The sequence below is a fragment of the Mercurialis annua genome, linkage group LG5, assembly GCF_937616625.2.
Source record: "Mercurialis annua linkage group LG5, ddMerAnnu1.2, whole genome shotgun sequence".
In the NCBI taxonomy this organism is placed as follows: Eukaryota; Viridiplantae; Streptophyta; class Magnoliopsida; order Malpighiales; family Euphorbiaceae; genus Mercurialis; species Mercurialis annua.
In genome coordinates this window covers 40852972-40872511 of record NC_065574.1, presented here as the reverse complement: position 1 = coordinate 40872511, position 19540 = coordinate 40852972, and the positions used below count along the sequence as shown (strand labels likewise).

Below are 19540 nucleotides of genomic sequence, written 5' to 3'. Positions count from 1 at the left end.
ACCTATTTTTCTTTTTTTAGGGTCAGGCAACATTACTTTAGCTAGACACCCCCACACTTTTAAATATTTCAGGTTAGGTTTATAACCTTTCCACAGTTCATAAGGTGTTTTACCAGTTTTCTTATATGGTATTCTAATCTGTAAATGACAGGCAGTTAATATTGCTTCACCCCACAAGTTATCACTAGTAGAAGAACTAACTAAGTGCATTCATCAATTCTTTTAGGGTTCTATTTTTCCTTTCTGTTACGCCATTAGATTCAGGGAAATGTGAAGGGGTTACTTCATGTATTATTCCTTCTTTTTCACAATAGTCATTAAATGTTGTGTGTTCACCTCCTCTATCAGATCTAATTCTTTTTATCTTTTTATTAAGTTGGTTTTCAACTTCAGCCTTATAAATTAAAAACATATTAAATGCTTCATCTTTATTTCTTAGCAAATATACTCTAGCATACCTAGAACAGTCATCTATAAAGGTCACATAATATTTTTTACCAACTCTAGTCATGGTCTGTTTTAGGTCTCCTAAATCAGTGTGTATTAAACTAAGTAGTTCAGATTTTCTAACAATAGAATGACAGGTTTTCTTTATTGATTTAGCTTTAGCACATATTTGACATTTATCCAAATTTGTTTTATTAATGCCAGAAATTATTCCAATTGATTGCATTTTCTTTATATAGCTAGCATTCACATGTCCTAATCTAGCATGCCATAAATCAATAGAGTCAATCAAATAAGCAAAAGAAGATGCAGTCTCTTTCATTATTTCAGCAACATTCAAAACAAACAAACCCTGATTACTATAACCCCTTCCCACAAAGACATTATTTTTTGTCATTACAATCTAGTCAAACTCAAATGACACCTTAACTCCACCCTTACCCATTAGTGCAACAGACAACAAATTAGCCCTAATATTTTGTACATGAAGTACTTCATTCAGAGCCAATGTCTTCCCTGATGTGAGTTTGAGAAGAACCTTTCCTTTTCCAAGAACAGGGGTTGTTCGGGAATCACCAAGGAACACATGTTCTTCTACATCCCCTACTGGTTTGTAGGAGGAAAAAGTATCTCTGCTTGCACAGATATGCCTAGTAGCACCAGAGTCTACCACCCAGTTTCTCGCATCAGCCACCAGATTCAGTTCAGAAATGACTCAGCAACTATGTCATCTCCTTCGACCAAATTCGCATTTGGCTTAGGAGGATTGCCATTTCTCATTCTTTTCCTGCATTGAGCTGCAAAGTGACCTAGCTTTCCACACACAAAACAGGTACACTTTTTCTTAAAAGCAGTGGAGTTAGCAACCTTGGGCATGTAATCGGAATTAACAATTACAGGGGTTTTTGATCATACCTCTTGAAGTTCCCCTTGATTTGCACCACTTTTTCCCTTGCTGTTAGTGCCTTATTTCGGGCAGCTTTAATCTCCTTTCGGTTCGTCTCCTCAATGATGATGTGGGTTATCAGTTCCTGCAAAGTAAGCTGTTTGTGCTTATGTTTCAGATTCTGCTTATAGTCATTCCATGATTGAGACAGTTTCTCAATCAAAATTTCAGCAACGAATTCCTCAGGGAGTGTAATCGATTCGCCTTTAAGATCCTCTAGCAGTTTGTGGTATTCATTAATCTGAGCAATCACTTCCTTGTCCTCGGCCATCGTCCATTTGTAAAAGTTTCCAATTACAAACTTCTGTTTGCCAACATCCTCAACCGTGTACTTGCTGATCATGGATTCCCATATCTGTTTTGCTTCCTTGTACGCACAATAAACGTCAAAAAGTTCATTAGATAATGTACTGATTATTGTGTGTCGACAAACCTTATTGGCATAAAGCCATGTTTCAGATTCCTTGACAGCAGTACGAAGTGGTTTTGCCTCGGTTAATGCAGAGGCAACGTCGTGCATGTCGAGAACAGTAAAGATTCGCTCCTGCCCGCCGAAAGTTTTCACCGTCAAAGACTTGCATCTTTGAGATGTCTAGAAAGGGTTTGGCTTATGGAACGGCAGCCATTAAGGTCGGCAGAACGACACCAGTAGGAACGGCGATCGTAGGTGGAGCGTCGGTCTTGTCAGCACCAGTAACACCCGTATTCATCGTCTCAGTAGACATAGCAATATACTTTTAGATTGTTGTATAATTAATCGAATGAACAGAGTGTTTAAAGCTTGAGGCGTGATGTCGCTGCCCTTAAAGTATATCGAAGTATACTCCAGGATACAACAGCTCTTCTACGTAATGAAGTAGGAGCAGAAGATGCAGTATTTAATATCTGATCAATTGATCAATCCCAATCCAGCAAGTTTAAATTTAAATAACAGATAGAAATTTTTTTAGTTGCTAAAAATATGAGAGTATAGATCATGGAGGTTTAAACAAATCAGTAGCTAATTAAACGTGTTGTAATTGCTTAGTCTAAGTTTGTTCCGATTTTTTAGGCATTAACCAAAACAGATTTTTACTTAGTCAAAATATGGGCCTTCTCATATAAGGCTTAAACATATGATTAAAAATATAATTTTTAATTTCGGGTAACAAAAAATTTAATCAAGCCTCGGATTAAGCCCACTTGATTTACAACATCCACCAACACTCAAGTCCAACTCCGAAGAGGGGGGGGCAAGCCCATTCCCTTCCCTCCAGCACACTTATAAGCCCATAAAGGATTTTCACATATAAACACATTTTTGTCTTTAAACTTTCAATGTGGGATTGTGAACTTTTAGAATAACACTTAAAAACAAAATTCACAACAGCTACTACGTCGTTCACTGGAAATGAGGAGGTCTTCGGCCGTTGCTGCTGGCTGTGGATGAGAAAGGTGAAGGTTGAAGGGTGAAAATACTTGAACAGAGGTGGAGAGGTTGAGGGATGAGTGGCGGTGGAGGTTTATTTTAATTTTAGGGTTCTTAAAATTTAGGTATTTTGGGTAGCATTAGGGTTTTTATTTTAATTTTTATCGTAAATAAAAAACTAATAAATAATAATTATAATTTAATTTTTAGTAATTTTTTTAATGAAATTGATATAGAATTATGATTTTTTTTAATTTTTTTTAGAGTTTTTTTGCCACGTCAGTGTTGAGGTAGACAAATTTTATTGTTTTTTATTTAAATTTGACACATGGCAATGACTTGGACATCTATAAATGGACAAAGTGGCATTTTAGGTTCGGAGGGTCTGATGTGAAATTTTTTTATAACGTTAAGGACCTCCATCAAAAAAAAAAATCATTAAGGTCCAAATTCAAAACCGAACCTAACGTGAGGGTCCAATCTGCACATTTGGCCATTTTTACATGAGCCGAGCTTGAAATTAGTGGTTATGTTCACGCAAACCTCATATGAGCTCAATTATGAGTTTGCGAGTAGATTTGTAAATTGTACTCAAGCTTGAACTCGATTCGGGTTCGCTTATTCAAGTGCTAAACAAAGTTTAGTTTAATTTCCGCGTATTTCGCATTTAAATGAATGAGCTCGAACTTGACTTGTTTTATATTTAGATGAACAAATACAAATTGAATCCAAGTCGATCATACACATTATAAATTTAAAAGAAACTGTACTAGAATTCAGTATTTAAAATTTGAATCGAACATGAATGTTTCTAAATTCGGCTTCGCTCCATTACAGCCAGGTTATGAGGTTTCCCCATTTTATGGCACATGTATCTGTTTAGCACGCAAGTATTGCATTATAAGTTTCCCATAATACGGATCTAAAGTCTGTATTTTTCACTAGTTACAAATCCAAATTCTTTTGAGAAGACAACAAAATTACCACAAAAAAGCCTTCCATTTACATGCTTTACCACATATTTCAATTGTTTTACATCAGCACCGCCTTTTTAACATTAATGCAATGTTGATGATGTCAACGTGCATCACCTGACGCACGCTGACATCACGTGGTCAGCTATGCATTGTTATGAACAGTGCACTGTTATGCACTGTTCATAACAGTGCAATAATTACATAGCACTACATATTTTTTTTAAATAAATTTTTTTTATTTAATTATTGGTTTGAAATATTAAAAAATTATCTATATAAATTAAAAAATTATTTATATAATTATTGATCACAGCAACTTGACAATCACTTAAACTATTTACATGAATAACAATTGCAAAATTTACCTTAAAATGAACTCGCATATCACATCCATGTACTTTGCAAGATAAAATACATAAACGTCATCAAAATAAATTTTTATTTTTTTTCAATCAAGTAAAATCTCAAAGAATTAAAAGATATAGAAAATTCAAAATTTAGCAATGTTATGCACTCACATTTGGTGGGTTTATCAGGTTCTCTGGAATACTTCACCTAAAAAAACAATGAAACAATTCCCATAAGAAATTAAAAAACCAAACAATAAAAAAGCAAAAAGAACAAAATTTTCTCAATTTTATTTGCTTGAAACACAAATATTAAAGTACCCACCATTGCTACAATCTTCCTTTATCTCCCCGACACTTTCTCTCCGCCACCACCAACACTGTCACGACCCAATTTCATGGATCGCGACCGGCGCTAGGGTATGGGTATGGTCGTACCAAAACCCGTAAAAATCTCGCGAAAAACCTTATATTCAATATAAACCTGCAGGAAATCCAATGCTCGGGGGCAACCGAGACTTCAGCTTAAGTCTAGCAACTTATATAGCAGTTCTAATATAATTACTTGATAGCAATTTGAAACTATGAAACATGCCTCATATATAAATAATCCAATGTAACATGCCAAAGTATAATATATAAAAGTCGTACCACTACGACAAATCAAAGTACAATAATATAGACAACTAGTTCTACTACGGTCTAAGAAGTAAAACAGTTGACTAGTCTGATATCATAAAAAGACCTCCGAGGAATCAGAAGATCGGAGATGACCAACGCTCTCAAAATCGTAAGCCTGGAAAATTTAGAAAACAACGGGGTCAGATATACTGAGATGAGTTTATAATGCTATTTACATTTATTAAGTTTAAAACCCTTAAAACAGATCCTTTTCTACTAAGATATATATTTGATTATGGAAAACAATATTGAAATGAAATCCCAAAGTATTTAACTCAAAGTAGATGGGAACAAATCCTCATCGATTCCCAAAGTAGGCCAGACATTGGTCAGCCAATCCCAAAGTACTTACCGGTGCATACAGTCTCGATACAAGCTTATCGAGTAGCTCGTTCCAATCCAGATCCATAATCCTTAAAACAGTTCATAAACATTTGATATACTAAAATAACTTGCGGTACTTAATAAAGCGGTAAATAACATTATAAACTCACTTCTTGCTTATCCACGTGAATCTTGGCAAACAGCTAACCCTGCGTAGACTCTGTAGCACGAGAAGTCGACAGGTCTAAAACATTATATAAGTCAAAATCCGAACAAGACTTGAATCCTATTTCCGCAGTAGATCTTATGACAGAATAATAACACTTAACATGCCTTAAAGCGATAAACACATAACATGCAAAAATTTGGCCTTAGTTCGAAACTAAAGCTCTGATACCAACTTTGTCCCGATCCAATTTCATGGATCGCGACGGCGCTAGGGTATGGGTATGGTCGTACCAAAACCCGTAGAAAACCTCGCGGAAAACCATATATTCAATATAAACCTGCAAGAAAACCAATACTCGGGGGCAACCGAGACTTTAGCCTAAGTTTAACAACTTATATAACAGTTCTAATATAATTACTTGATAGCAATTCGAAACTATGAAACATGCCTCATATATAAATAATCCAATGTAACATGCCAAAGTATATTAATATAAAAGTCGTACCACTACGACAAACCAAAGTACAATAATAGAGACAACTAGTTCTACTACGGTCTAAGAAGTAAAACAGTTGACTAGTCTGATATCATAAAAAGACCTCCGAGGAATCAAAAGATCGGAGATGACCAACGCTCTCAAAATCGTAAGCCTGGAAAATTTGGAAAACAACAGGGTCAGATATACTGAGATGAGTTCATAATGCTATTTACATTAATTAAGTTTAAAACCCTTAAAACAAATCCTTTTATACTAAGATATATATTTGATTATGGAAAACAGTATTGAAATGAAATCCCAAAGTATTTAACCCAAAGTAGATGGGAACAAATCATCATCGATTCCCAAAGTAGGCCAAACATTGGTCAGCCAATCCCAAAGTAGTTAATGGTGCACACAGTCTCGATACAAGCTTATCGAGTAGCTCGTTCCATTCTAAATTCATAATCCTTAAAACAGTTCATAAACATTTGATATACTAAAATAACTTGCGGTACTTAATAAAGCGGTAAATAACACTATAAACTCACTGCTTGCTTATCCACGTGAATCTTGGCAAACAGCTAACCCTGCGTAGACTCCGTAACACGAGCAGTCGACGGCTCTAAAACATTATATAAGTCAAAATCCGAACAACCCCTAACTCCAAGAATACTAGACTCCACATAGGACTAGCATTTCACAACGCAACCAAAAAATCAAACAAGGTAACCAAAGTACAATCAATTATCCATACAACCAATTAACAAATAAGGCAAGTTCAGCTTAGGTGAGTTCTTATCTTTTAAAACGAAACCAAAGTACTTAAATACTTATATAGTCCTTTTAAAACAATTACAGTTCCCAAAGTAGTGTGTTAGCCTTACTGCAGTATAGCTCAACACAACATTCGGGAGACCACGTCTAACCCGACCCAACCATAAACCAAGTTTAAAACCAAAGTCTTAAATCGAACCTTAAATGAAATCAAAGTTATTTTAAATAAGAACTCACACCGTAACTTAATAATGCCATAACAATAAGCTTGCTAACACTTAGCTAGTAGCACCCCAAGTACATTTTATTATATCACCTCGAATAGAATTAATAAGATTCAACATCTTTCAAGTATCAACTTAAAGCTAAAATAGTTCAACTGAAACCCCACCTGACATATAACACCTTGTATGCCTTATATTACTTATTCAAGTCAAACCACAACCTAAGATAAACTAACATTCTTTTAACAAGTTTTAAACCATCTTATAAACAATTTCCAGCCCTTAGTAGCATACTCAAAACCATCCTAGGTAGGCATTTACAAAACCAAAACATTGATCAAATATTTAAATCAATTAATACCAAGGTAACCTTTTCAAATACTAAAATCTTTTCTTTGTAAAAATTTCTAGCAACATGATTCTTTCTAAAACAACGATATAATTCAATTAAACCACGTTTAACATATGTTCGATCCTTAAATAGCTATCTCCAATCACTCAATGTGATTATTGTTAGCAAACAACCTTTTTTATCTTTAAAAGAGGATTTCCATATTTTAGTTTGAAATCAAAACAGAATTTTATCTCAAAAGTATTAATCAAATGATACTTAAATCCATTCACAAGATCCCCCCAATACACCCAAAGTACGTTTGATGCCTAAACAGCCTAAGATTAGGTTTTAAGAAATTTCCAGATTTTTAAACAACAATCAAAAACAGTTTTATAACCCAAAATCTTTAGCAATTCGATAAGTCTATCAATTGTAACATCAAAACCAAACCACCCAAAGTAAAAATGAAATCCAAGAGACTAATATAACATCAAATTAAGATTTCCAGAATTTATAATTCATAGCAACACAGAAAATACAACCAAGCCACCCAAAGTATTGAATTAACCCATCAACTAGCAATCTCTACAAACCATAACAAGGGTTTAGAGCCATTAACCTTTTGGAAAAGATTAAGAATAACCAATTGAACAAAATCCAGAAAATATAGATCCGAAATCAACCTAGAGATTGAGAAAGTGGAAAGGATTGAGCACGAAATATAAACTAATGGATTTAATCATGAAACCAATGTTAGAACACTTACCAAAGAGTGAAAATTGAAGGGAAAGGATGGAGGAATAACCTAAGATAGAGCCTCAGCCGAATTAGGGTTAAAATCTGATTTAGGTCGAGTTAAGGTGTTTAAAATCTGATTTAGGTCGAGTTAAGGTGAGTTTAAATAGAAATTATCGAACTGAACAGTGCACGCGTCGCGCCCGCTACTCCTCCATCGCGCCCGCTATACATGAATCGGGCCCGCGATTCAGGCATGTCGCGCCCGCGAAATGCTACTGCCTCTGATGAAAATTTGAGATTTTGAAATTGAAATCGAAAAAGTTTCAAACTCCGAGACTACTTCTAATACATCTTAAAACACATTTTAAAAGGTTTGGAACCTTCGGAACGCGAATCTAAGTGGTCGAACCACTCAAACGGACTCAAAGTACCGTTTAGGCTCAACGGAACGAGTTAGAAAAATACGGGGTGTTATAAACACAGCCCTCTCCTCTCTTTATTCATTCCTTCAATTAACGATAAAGATGACTCATGCGGCTTCAATAAAAAATCACCTTTTCGCGGCGGCTGCGGAGGTATCAACAAAAATAACCACGACGACGGTGGTGATAATGATAATACAGGTGATAAAATCAGAATGAGGCGATGGTGCTGCTAAAAAGAATAAAAGGAGATGAAAATTAATGGGGCAAGGTACATGTGTGATTTGTAGACACGTGTTGACTTGAGAGTAAGGTGGTGCTGGTTGAAAAGTAATAGTGGGAGCTGATATTTAATGAAAGAAAATTATAATAAAGTAAACAAATTAACTAATATTGTATAATGTGAAATATTGAGTCATTATTCTGGTTTTCTTGTTATTTTCTCAATTCTTTTTCCTATCAATTTATTCAAATAAAATTTGAAAAATTAAACAGAAAAACTAGTCAACTGTGAATTAAGGAGAAATCAACACTCCAAAAAACTATCCCTATGCAATTCTTAATTCTATATTTACTTTCGGTGTATCTGTGTCCAAAAATTTTCGGATCAAATAGCTATGTCCTTATTTTACATATCAAAAGAGACAAATTTATAAAATTTTGATAGAAAAATCAAAACGTTGAATATTAATAAATTTGATTATTAGTATATTTCATCGATAGTAATTAATAATAAAATATCAATTAATAATATTTTAATTATTTTAATTAATAAATATTCTAGTAAACTTTAATTAGTTTCAACGAGAAAATAAGTCCCCATATATACTTCCAAAACCAACTCAAGATATCGTCACACCTCATAATGTCATTGTTGGCCCAGAAATATTCTTTGACTCGAATTTTTAAATTTATAAATGAGGTCGGTTTGAGATTTGATGTTTTAACAAATTTCAAAAAGATATTTACAGGGCTTTTTGGTTAAAGGAATTAACCGAATAAACTAATAGGATTAATCTGATAGTTAAGAAACTCAAGCGAGATTAATATCAGAATTATCCTAAATTAAAACAATATGGGGATTGCGGGATAAAAAGTCCGGTACTTGTTTTTTGATTAATTGATCCTCTACATAATAATGGTCTGAGATATTTATAACTCTACAAAAATAAAGTTCTAATATAAGTCCAACACTTATTTCTAAGAGAAAAAGTCCTAATCTACTTTTAACTCTAGCTCGATCAAATAATTAAATCATAGGCTAACGCGCCTTTACTAATATTATAATTTGAGTCCTTTCTTTCTCAAAGTCAAGTTTTCCGCTTAAAAAGGTTGCAGGAGAAGGCTTTAATTGGGCTTTTATTCTCTAATTAAGCTCATCCTAATCCAATTAGCTTTCTTATCGGCCGGTGTAAACAATGCCCACACTAAATTTTGAAATATTGTTTCTGGGCTTGTTTCGGTCGGCCCGGTCCCTTTCTAGCCTAAGGTGTGCGCATCAATTGACCTATCGATACCCCCAAATGCCGCATCAGCATTGTGAGATTTCACTCCACTAAACCACGATGTCAAACATTAACCCATGAACTCTTTAGTTACCCTCAAACTCGTTTTTTAAGAAAAATCACAAGTCACTTTTTCATTACTAAAACTTCTTGCAAATTTATGAGCTTTTTCTCTCTCCAATCTCTTGCAACTTTTTGCAATCTCAAAAATTGTGGTAAGTAATCGCCTTCTATTCTTCGTCTTTCTTATTTTCCTTTTGCTAATCGGGCGATTTTCTTCTTAAAGCTACTATGAATGCTCCCAACTACCAACTCGCTGCTCAAGTCACTGCCAAGATCGCCGAAGCACGTGCTGCTGTTCCAAACACCGACTTCAAGGTAATTGTCGATGCCGACGAGAACCAATTATGTGTCGGCCCCATTCTCACCTCGCCTAGTCAGTTGTGCAAATTGGCTTCCCTTTTTCATGACGAAGCCCCACCACGCTTTTCTCTTCCTCACCATTCCTCAATTTGGGTTAACACCACCTCAGGACCTAGCCAATAGAACATCATGGGTATCAAAACTGGGTAAACATACTCAAACCTCACTTCGGCAAGATATGGGCCGACATCAGGATATACGACATGATCAACTTGTGCAAAGCTAGTCGGCCCATAACCAAACATAATGTCATGGGTTTGTCACTTTTCTGTTCAAGTGCAATCAACTGCTTCTATTTTAGGAGCTGGATGAATCCGGATTTTTGAAAAAATGAGTTGAAAAGTCATCTTTTGTCCTAAACAAATTTATGTTGTCCCTACATATATGTCAATTTTTCAACACATTTATTTCTCTCTTACACAACACTTTTTTTTTCTTACACAACATTTTCTCTCTCTTACTCGCACAATTTCTTTCTCTTATACACATGAACTATTCTATATATTCTTAAAATATTTATTATTATTAATAAATTCCACACAATAAAATTTAATATATATTTTAAATTTAAATATATTACTATATTTTTATTTATTGAATTTGACCACTGAAAGTAATTATTATTGTTTTATAAAAAAAAATTCAATTTTTTATACAATAAAATTATTTTATTTACACTTAAATATTTATTAATTGTAATTACACTTCACATATTTAATAATTATTTTTTTAATTAAATGTACCATTATATTTTTTATTTATAAATTTTGACTATATAATTTTAAATCTAATAATTATTATTATTAAAATGAAAAAAATCATTCTTTTTCCTCATAGAGAGTAACTATTTTATATATTTCTAAACATTGATTATTATAATTGTATTTTCTATAGTAAAATATTAAAAAAATTATATAAATATTTTTTTCATTTTTTCATTTATAAAACTAAGCATTTTTAATTTAAATCATTTATATTTATTAAAATTAAAAAAATCCTATTCAACTCGGTTGAACCGGTCAACCATGAACCCCTAATGAAGCCGGTTCGCTTTCCAGTCCGGTTTTAAAGACATTGTGTAATTCAATGATTAAAAAAGAATCTTGTACATTTACATTTATTTTTAGTATAATTTATCTATTACAAGTGTTTGTAATATTTACTATGTAAAAATGAAATAACCCTAAAGTAACCCAACGATCTTCTGTGAATTTTAATTTGACTTCTATGTTTTAAAATAGTTACTTTCATCCCGACTATCATACTTCTGGATGTAGATAGAAAGCAGTATTTAGTGTGCACGGTTCAAGGGGATTCGGAGGTTTAGAAAAACGCGAACCACAAAACCGGGAATTTCTAAAATGATATCTTCAAAACAGTACCATAATATTTTTACCTCGCGACAGAGAGAAGCAGAAAAGTTTTTTTTAAAAAATATCGCTGTTAAGCTATCAGATTTGCACTTGGGTTTAGTCACAGTTTGATCCTAATAAATTAAAATTGTTGCAGAAAGAATATGGGAAAATCAGATTATCTACATCGTGGAACTCCATTTTTAGTATAAATAAGGTTTGGTTTAGCTAAAATGGAAGGACCCAATTCATCTAAAATATTTTACTATTACAATAATATAAGCAGGGATTTCACTAAACGGTGAAACTCTGAGTCCTATGCTATCTTATTTTACAAACACTAAAGCAGCTTTCTTCACTTCAGTCTGCACCACAAAAACAAATCTTCTTCCTCCTTATCTACAATCAAACCAAAACATTTTCATCCCTATTTCATATGTATACGATTTCAATAGAATCGGAATTACTGTTTTCCGTGTGGAATTTTAAAGTTAAAAACGGTAATTTTGACCTAGATTCAGGAGATGGTGGTAATTATCATAGTGACCTACCTTCATAGTGATCAAGGTTCTCTTCATGCATGTCTCGATGCATTGTCATGCAGCTGTGCAGTTCTTACATTGGGTTCATCCTGCTGTAAGAAAGAAACAAAAATCCTTCCATAAGAAAACTACGTTTCGACATCAGAAAAGTTGAAACCATGTCCGGCAAACTTACCCTAATTCCATAAGCAAAACCCGTTGGTGTACGGAAGAAATCCATTTGCCCCTGCAACCATAAAAGCATTGTCATTTCAAACCCTGCACGCAGCACTACTCAGAAACTATAAAGTATAAACCACAATCAAGATAAAAGTACCAATCCATGGATGCTTTGCTGTGCATTATAGTAGCCATCATGGCTTGGTGCTATCGAATTCAACTGTCCCTATAAATATGAAACCCAATTTTCATAATAAGCAAACCATATGAAACTGCATCACTATATTAGCAAACTAAATCTTTTGTTTGACATACCAGCCCCTGCATGGTCTGTTGAGTCCCATAGTAATTATCTCGTGTTGGAGCCATCAGGTTCAGTTGCACCTGCAAAGACATGAAACGCCAAATGGATCGGCAAAATCATTCTGCATTGCCATAGGCACGTAACTTAAATTCAGAGGAAATCCTACCATCCCTGGCACGCTTTGTTGCGCTCCATAATAGCTATCTAATGTTACTGTTCTTGAGTTCAATTTCTCCTACAAGTGAAATGCCACTAGTTAGAAAACATCAGTTATGCATTCTTCAATACCAAAAATGAGTGGTACTAGAACCATCATGACAACAGTAATAACCACAAAAGCAAAACAATTTGCGTAAGAATACATAAAATTATTTTGAATAAAAACACCCTACAAATTACACGAACCATTTGTTGCAAGTTGTCTTCTGCCCCAACAGCTGTAACCTCCTGCTCTGAGTTCACCTGCATATTGAGAAATTGTCATAAAAATGAACTACAAATCAGATCCACATAAAAATCTGAACCAGGTATTATTAACAACTGACCTTTCTTTTCTTAGTTGGATTTTTTTTCTTAATTGTCTTGTTCAAACTCCTACTCTGATTATCTTCTTCAATGCAGAGCAAACCATGAGCAGCCGAGGTACCCGCTTCTGCAAGAGTCTTGCTAGAATTATTTGCACTGATACAATTTCCAAAAGCCTCTTCAAGAGCATGAAATGCAATATTGTAACTCTCTTGAGACAATGATCCCTCTTCACTCAATTTCAATGCCCGTTTACACAAATCATTGTACCTTTGCACCCTAGATTGTACCTGTTCAGATTCTTCCCCCAGAAAATGTCTGCTCTTCACATCTTTTGTCCACCGCTTTAGAACATACTGGGATGGAATAGCAGACTGTTGACACATCTGAAGTACAACCAGAGCATGTCGACAGAGATAACCCTTGTACTCAAATAATCGACATATGCAATTAATTTCTGGCCTTATTTGATTCCATACAACAGTGAAATCTTGCTGCTTTTCCAAGTCTTGAACTCTAAAACTAACACTTGTCTCATTTTGGGATTCCATTTTTGGGTGGCAAGCAACTACACCCAAGACCTCAACTTGAAATTTCTTAAATACTGCATGTGTGTATTCCCCAGAGACACTCTTTTCTAAAGGGGATGGAGATTTTAATGCTGGTTGTTTGTTCCAAGTATCGGAATCTGCTTTCCCTTCCTCTTCGTACCTGTCTTGTAGAATTGATTCATACTGTTTCAGAAACTCTTGTACAGTGGTCTTCTTATGTACATACTTATCAAAGTAAGAGTTTATACTCTCAGATCGCTGCGCAGTTGACATTCCAGCCAAAATAGCATCCTTCATGTAGATTGGTACCCACAATTCATGATCTTCATACAATGATTGCATCAATTCATTCTCTCTGAGTTCAAATCTATCAAGAATCTTCAACCATCTTTTCATAAACTCATCATTTGTCCATGACCTAAAGATGCATTTTTCAAATTTGGCCATAAAATTTTCATGCTGTTTAATTACTTGACTCAAGTTTTCAGTTACCTTTCCCAAGATGCTCCACAAAAAGAAACGATGATAAGCATTTGGAAAGACATCTGATATAACAGATTTTAAAGCTTTATCTTGATCGGAGATAATAACTTTGGGAGATTGCCCACCCATTGCTCTATGCCATGTCTGCATTAGCCAAGAATAAGTCATTCCACTTTCATCTGATAGCAGAGCACATCCAAGTAACATGAACTGATAGTGTTGGTTCACTCCAACAAAAAGCGCAAGAGGCATTTTATATTTGTTCCTAACATAGGTAGTATCAAAGGAGACAACATCACAGAAATTAACATAGTCCAGTCTACTTTTGGCATCGACCCAAAATAAAGTCTTTAGACGTTGATCCTCACCCACTTCTATGGCGTAGAAGAAATTGGAATTCAAATTCTGCATCTGTGTGCAAAAATCAAGTAATATCTTAGCATCAGCAGCTTCCAGTGCCAAATTCCGACCCTTATCAAATGGGTTTCTCGGGTCATTCTTGAGGCCAACAACATTTTTATATTCAGCAAATTGTCTAGCCATTGCAGCATACATCTTTCTTGTTTGTTCGCTCACAGCTTGGGCAGGTAAAAGCTCATGGTTGTGCTCCTTCACAAAACTATGAATAACCCATTTTCCATCTGGCCTTCTCTTAACATGCATGCTTGCTTTGCAGTCTGTCTTTAAACATGACCGGCGACCAGTTCCATTTTCAGAGTCTTGCTTATTTTGTCTGGCACGTGGTCGGTTATAGGACTTGTCATACTCTCGCTTTGTTCCATATCTAGAACAAGCAAACTTTGCATCAATGAACTCCCTTGATGTTTTTGAACGTCGGCTGTTTTGTATTGCTGTATTGAATCCCATAGAACGAGCATATTCTTGATAAAATGAATATGCTGCCCCATGCGATTCAAATTCCATACCAGAAAGTGGCTCAAGACTTGTTTCTTCTTTGAATTCTACCATTGATGAAGTCATGCCCCCACCTTCCATTGAGTGAACCTCTTCTGCAACATCAACAATATTTCCACTCCCTAGGTCTCCAATATGAAGCTTTTCTTCGTTCAACATATTGTCAATTCCATTTGGTTCATCATTGTCTTTATAATGTTCACCAGAAGGTAACCTAAGATCAATATCCATTGTGAGACTTTCACCCTTTACAGAATGCTTTCAGTTAAACCACCTGAAAAGCTGAAAAGGCAAAGCGTCACTTCCAAGAAACTTGTTGAATACCCTAGTTTTAAATATATTGATGGCAGAAAATAAAAAGCAGCAAGAAAATATTTGCGCTGCAGACATATGAAAGACAATGTGTATTTCAAGTGCTGTATGAACCCTCCAAGGCACACATTGATCGCTGACCATTCTAATTGGTCGCCTTTTCTCTCTTTATTCTGCAGGTCCAAATAATTGTCTGTACTTCTCTTAAAATTCTCATTCATATATGTTCCACTCCACAGTCATATAGTAGAAAGAGTTCAAGGCTCATTCTATAACTTGGCAATTAAGCAGCTTATAAGTAGATACAAACTCATGATTTTGCTTGTTCGACAAGCATACCAACATATCCGCAATCCGCATAAATATGGGTATGCACATGCACGCACACCCAATCACTTGTGTCCACGTACATGCGCATAGACAATTCATACACTAATATGTATGGTGAAGAAACATTGATCATAAAAGTGATCAAAATTGCAAGTCTTGATAGAATGGGAGAACTTAAGGCATAACATTGCGTAAGGATAATATTAAACCATAACTAAATATAAAAATATGTACATGGCTTACCCTATAAACCAAATACTCAAAAGTTATTGCCAAACTCATTAAATCCCTCCCATGGTTCATTACAGCTTTCTCAGTGTCTTTTGTTACTACAACTAGGTGAAGCAGCCAGCGATGGACTTTTAGGATTTACATTACAAGTAAGAGCACCTCCAAGTTGGACTCTTTAAAAAGTTAAACTCTCTTCTTAACAATAAATTAAGAGTCCAATAAACTCGTTATTATACAAATTTAATACGAAGAGTTAGTTGAGCCAAACTTAACTCTCTAATCCATATGTATTCCATATGAAGTTAATATTTCACTTTTCAATAAGAACTAATCATTTATCTTCGGAGAGTAGAATTTATTTGCTTTTCCAAAATAAGAAAATAAGAGAAATTTACATAAAAAGACCAAAACCAATAAGTTAATGTATATGGAAAATGTCAAAATAAATAATTGTAAAGTAAAGATTTTGTTGGATTTGTATAAAAGAAATTAATCTTTATACATTAGATACTCTTTATTTTAAAGAGTACCATTGGAGACGCTCTAATGGATATAAACTGAGATAGCTGTAGACAAACTTAAGCATGTTAACTGATACATTCTAAAAGCAATTCTGTCAGATTAGCCAGCATTGCCTCCTTAGAAACTCTTCACAATGTTACAGTGAACAATTGGCAAGAAATTGAAGCAAAACAAGTTAATTCCGTGCATATTTAAACTAAACTAGATGCAAAAAAAATTGGATGTAGAAAAAATTATATACAAGAAAAAAATCAATTATTTGTAATTACATTGAATAAAAGAAAAATGAAATTCAAATCGTAATGCAACAGCAATTCTACAATTTGCAATTACATTAAATAAAACATTTGGAATCCCTAAACAGACCTAACATTTCTCTGTCTCCGTAAAAGAAAAAGGAAACAGAGAAAAATTTCAATTTCTCGTTTCCGTTCACATTCTTAAATATTTTCTTTTCTTAGATTTTCTGGGAAACCAAACAGCAAACAGAAAATTAAAGATGGATAAGAAGGGAGTGAGAAACCTCATTTGGAAGTTAGAAAAAATGGAAGGCGAGTGCACGAAGGGGCGCGTCTGAGAAGTTTTTTTGGGGGAAAATTCAAAATTAGGGTTCACTCGCTCTTCTCACTCGCTTCCGCTTCACAGCTCTCTCAGCTTTCCTTTCCCCTCTTTCTTTCTCATCTACGCACGTCCATTACGTTGCGTGTGTGACTTTTTTGTGTTTTCCTTCTTTTTTTTTTATATTGGATTTTAGTATATACCGCCTCTTTTTACTAGGTACCGCCCCTTTTAATTACCTTCTTGCCCTTTTAATTGAAAACATACTTTTTTTTTTCTTTCAATCTCATTACAATTTTAAAATTGCAATGGCCGATTCCGATTACGATTACAACCTAACTATAATGAAAAACGGGTAATAAAATTTCAAAAATTTTCTCAAAATAATTTTTTTTGAATATTTTTAACCGGGAACGTCCCCAGAAATTGCATCTCCCCTATGGGGAAATGTTTCCAGAAAACGTCTTCCCATAGGGGAGGCAAAAACCGGGGACGTCCCCAGTTAAAAAAATTCAAAAAAAATTTAAAAAATTAAACGCAAACTTACGAGAGAATTTTCGTTTCTTTTTCGGTTGGATTCCGACATTTTCACTCGAAATTTTGTTATTCGTTCTTCGTGTTTGAATGCGAGTTGAGAGGATTTGAATATAAGTTTTTAAATTAGAAATAGGTAAAAGGGTATTTTGGTAAAAAAGAAAGGGCGGTTCCTAGTAAAAAGGGGCGGTGTTTAATAATCCAATTTTATATTTTTATGTTACAAGTTTTAAATTAAATATTTATAAAAATACTCTAACGAAAAAAAAAATCTGAAATACTAAAAATAAATATATTCAAAAATACATAATTCAAAAACCTAAAATAAACCAAATAAACTGATTTGTTTTTCATTTGCTTTTCGTTTATGTTATTTTGAACAAAAATTCTTAACTAGTTTACTTTCAATTTGCATTCGGTAAACTAAAATTGAACCGAAACTAGACCAACTACGTCCAAATTTACTTTTGATTTATTATAAGTTTATTTTTTTGGGATTAACAATGCCGAAATACATCAAAAAAACTAAATTTACACATATAAACACTAAGAAACATTAAAAACAAGAAAAATATATTTAAAATATACTTAAACAACAAATTAAAGTACACTAAAAAATATTTAAAAAACAACTTAATATACACCTAAAAATACATAAATACTATTGTGAGTCTTTCCAAAATTCTTATTTAATCTTCCAAACCCAAAAACTTCATTCTTCCTTCAACAATCTCATCCAAGAAGTCCTCAAGTTGGCCAATAGGGGTATGCACAGTTTTGGAGATTCCCGAATCCGATCCGAAAACCGATTCAAAAATATTCAGAACTAAAAAATATCCGTTGACTATTGATTTTTCTTAAACCGGACCGAACCGAAAATTTAATTGATACGATTTTGGATCTTAGGTAAATTTCTGTACCGAGAACTGTACCGAACCGTCCCGAATCGAGAAGAACCGATATTATATATATATATATATATATATATATATATATATATATATATATATATATATATATATAAATTGTAAAAATATTTTATTCGTATAGACAAAAATTATTCATTTATGATGGAGTCTGCCTTCTGAACCGGTGAGTAAGACCTGCAAAATAAGGTAGAAGCTAACCGGACGGTGGTTGTCCGATTAACTCTCCGATGCTAAAGCCAGTTTAGAGCTTTGAGCAGCGTTTTGTGTATATGAATGTAATTGTGATTTTAGGCATACCTCGTGCTCCTTTTATAGTAGTCGAATATACCTTGTAGAGTCGTATTAGGCAGGTGAATCCTACTTTGTAGGGATTCGGCAATATCATAGGGATTCTCCTGATTTGTCGAGATCTACCTTAATCTGATAAGAGTCCTATTTAGGAACGTCTTCCTAAATAGTCTTATCTTCCTAAAGTAGAGCTTATCCTTCCATATATAGTGTTTGTGTCCGAATAGGACAATACTTCCATTCTTAGTCGATTACCCGAATCCCGGTCCTAACGCGCTTTGGGCGGATCATGTGGGATTCGGTCTTTATTGGCATATCTCCGAATCTCTAGGGATTTGGTCTTTATTGGCATATCACCGAATCTTAAGGGATTCGGCGTCTCCTTCATATCTTCGGATCTTCAGGGGGAGTCCGGTATCACATGAGAATGGATCTCCTGTGACTCGGCTCCATTATATTTACTATAGGATTCGGTATCCATCATTAGCCCCCCGCAAGTGAGCGGAAGTAATTGGTATTCATGCCTTAGTGGATTTTAGCTCTTTTGGAGCTGAGTCCTCTTATACGGGCGAGTCACTTTGTATTCCGGGCGAGTCGTTTCATATGTTTGTAGGTGGCGTTTCTTCTTTAGTAAGATTCTGCGTTGCCACGTGTCGATATTTAGTGATTTAATGATTAATGACTTATTCAAAACTCTTCATATTTAATCTCTTTGCATTTCTTCTTTTCCCTCTCACTTGATTTTCGAATTTGTTCTTATTTCTGCAACTATTTCCTCTTCGTTCTTTGTCTGATTATTTGGTTC

At 34.3% G+C, this 19540-nt stretch overlaps 2 protein-coding genes across 6 annotated transcripts; both read right to left on the bottom strand.

Moving 5' to 3' along the window:
* Positions 1-850: 850 nt before the first annotated feature.
* LOC126681848 (uncharacterized) lies at positions 851-2103 on the bottom strand. The gene is made up of 4 exons (XM_050377402.1): positions 2011-2103; positions 1827-1937; positions 1363-1760; positions 851-1127 (listed from the first exon to the last, which is right to left on the bottom strand). Exons 1-4 carry the CDS (start codon positions 2101-2103, stop codon positions 851-853), a joined length of 879 nt encoding a protein of 292 aa, XP_050233359.1.
* Positions 2104-11717: 9614 nt separating this feature from the next.
* LOC126680799 (protein FAR-RED ELONGATED HYPOCOTYL 3) lies at positions 11718-17135 on the bottom strand. Of its 5 annotated transcripts, none has more exons than XM_050375990.2 (9): positions 16950-17135; positions 13103-15313; positions 12963-13019; positions 12724-12792; positions 12569-12637; positions 12411-12479; positions 12270-12320; positions 12104-12186; positions 11718-11951 (listed from the first exon to the last, which is right to left on the bottom strand). In XM_050375990.2, exons 2-8 carry the CDS (start codon positions 15260-15262, stop codon positions 12127-12129), a joined length of 2535 nt encoding a protein of 844 aa, XP_050231947.1. In that variant the 5' UTR covers positions 15263-15313; positions 16950-17135; the 3' UTR covers positions 11718-11951; positions 12104-12126. The 5 variants fall into 5 exon arrangements, with proteins under 5 accessions (XP_050231947.1, XP_050231951.1, XP_050231950.1 ...); XM_050375994.2 differs by having other exon boundaries at positions 12104-12183; XM_050375993.2 differs by having other exon boundaries at positions 13103-15305.
* Between the last annotated feature and the right edge of the window lie 2405 nt (positions 17136-19540).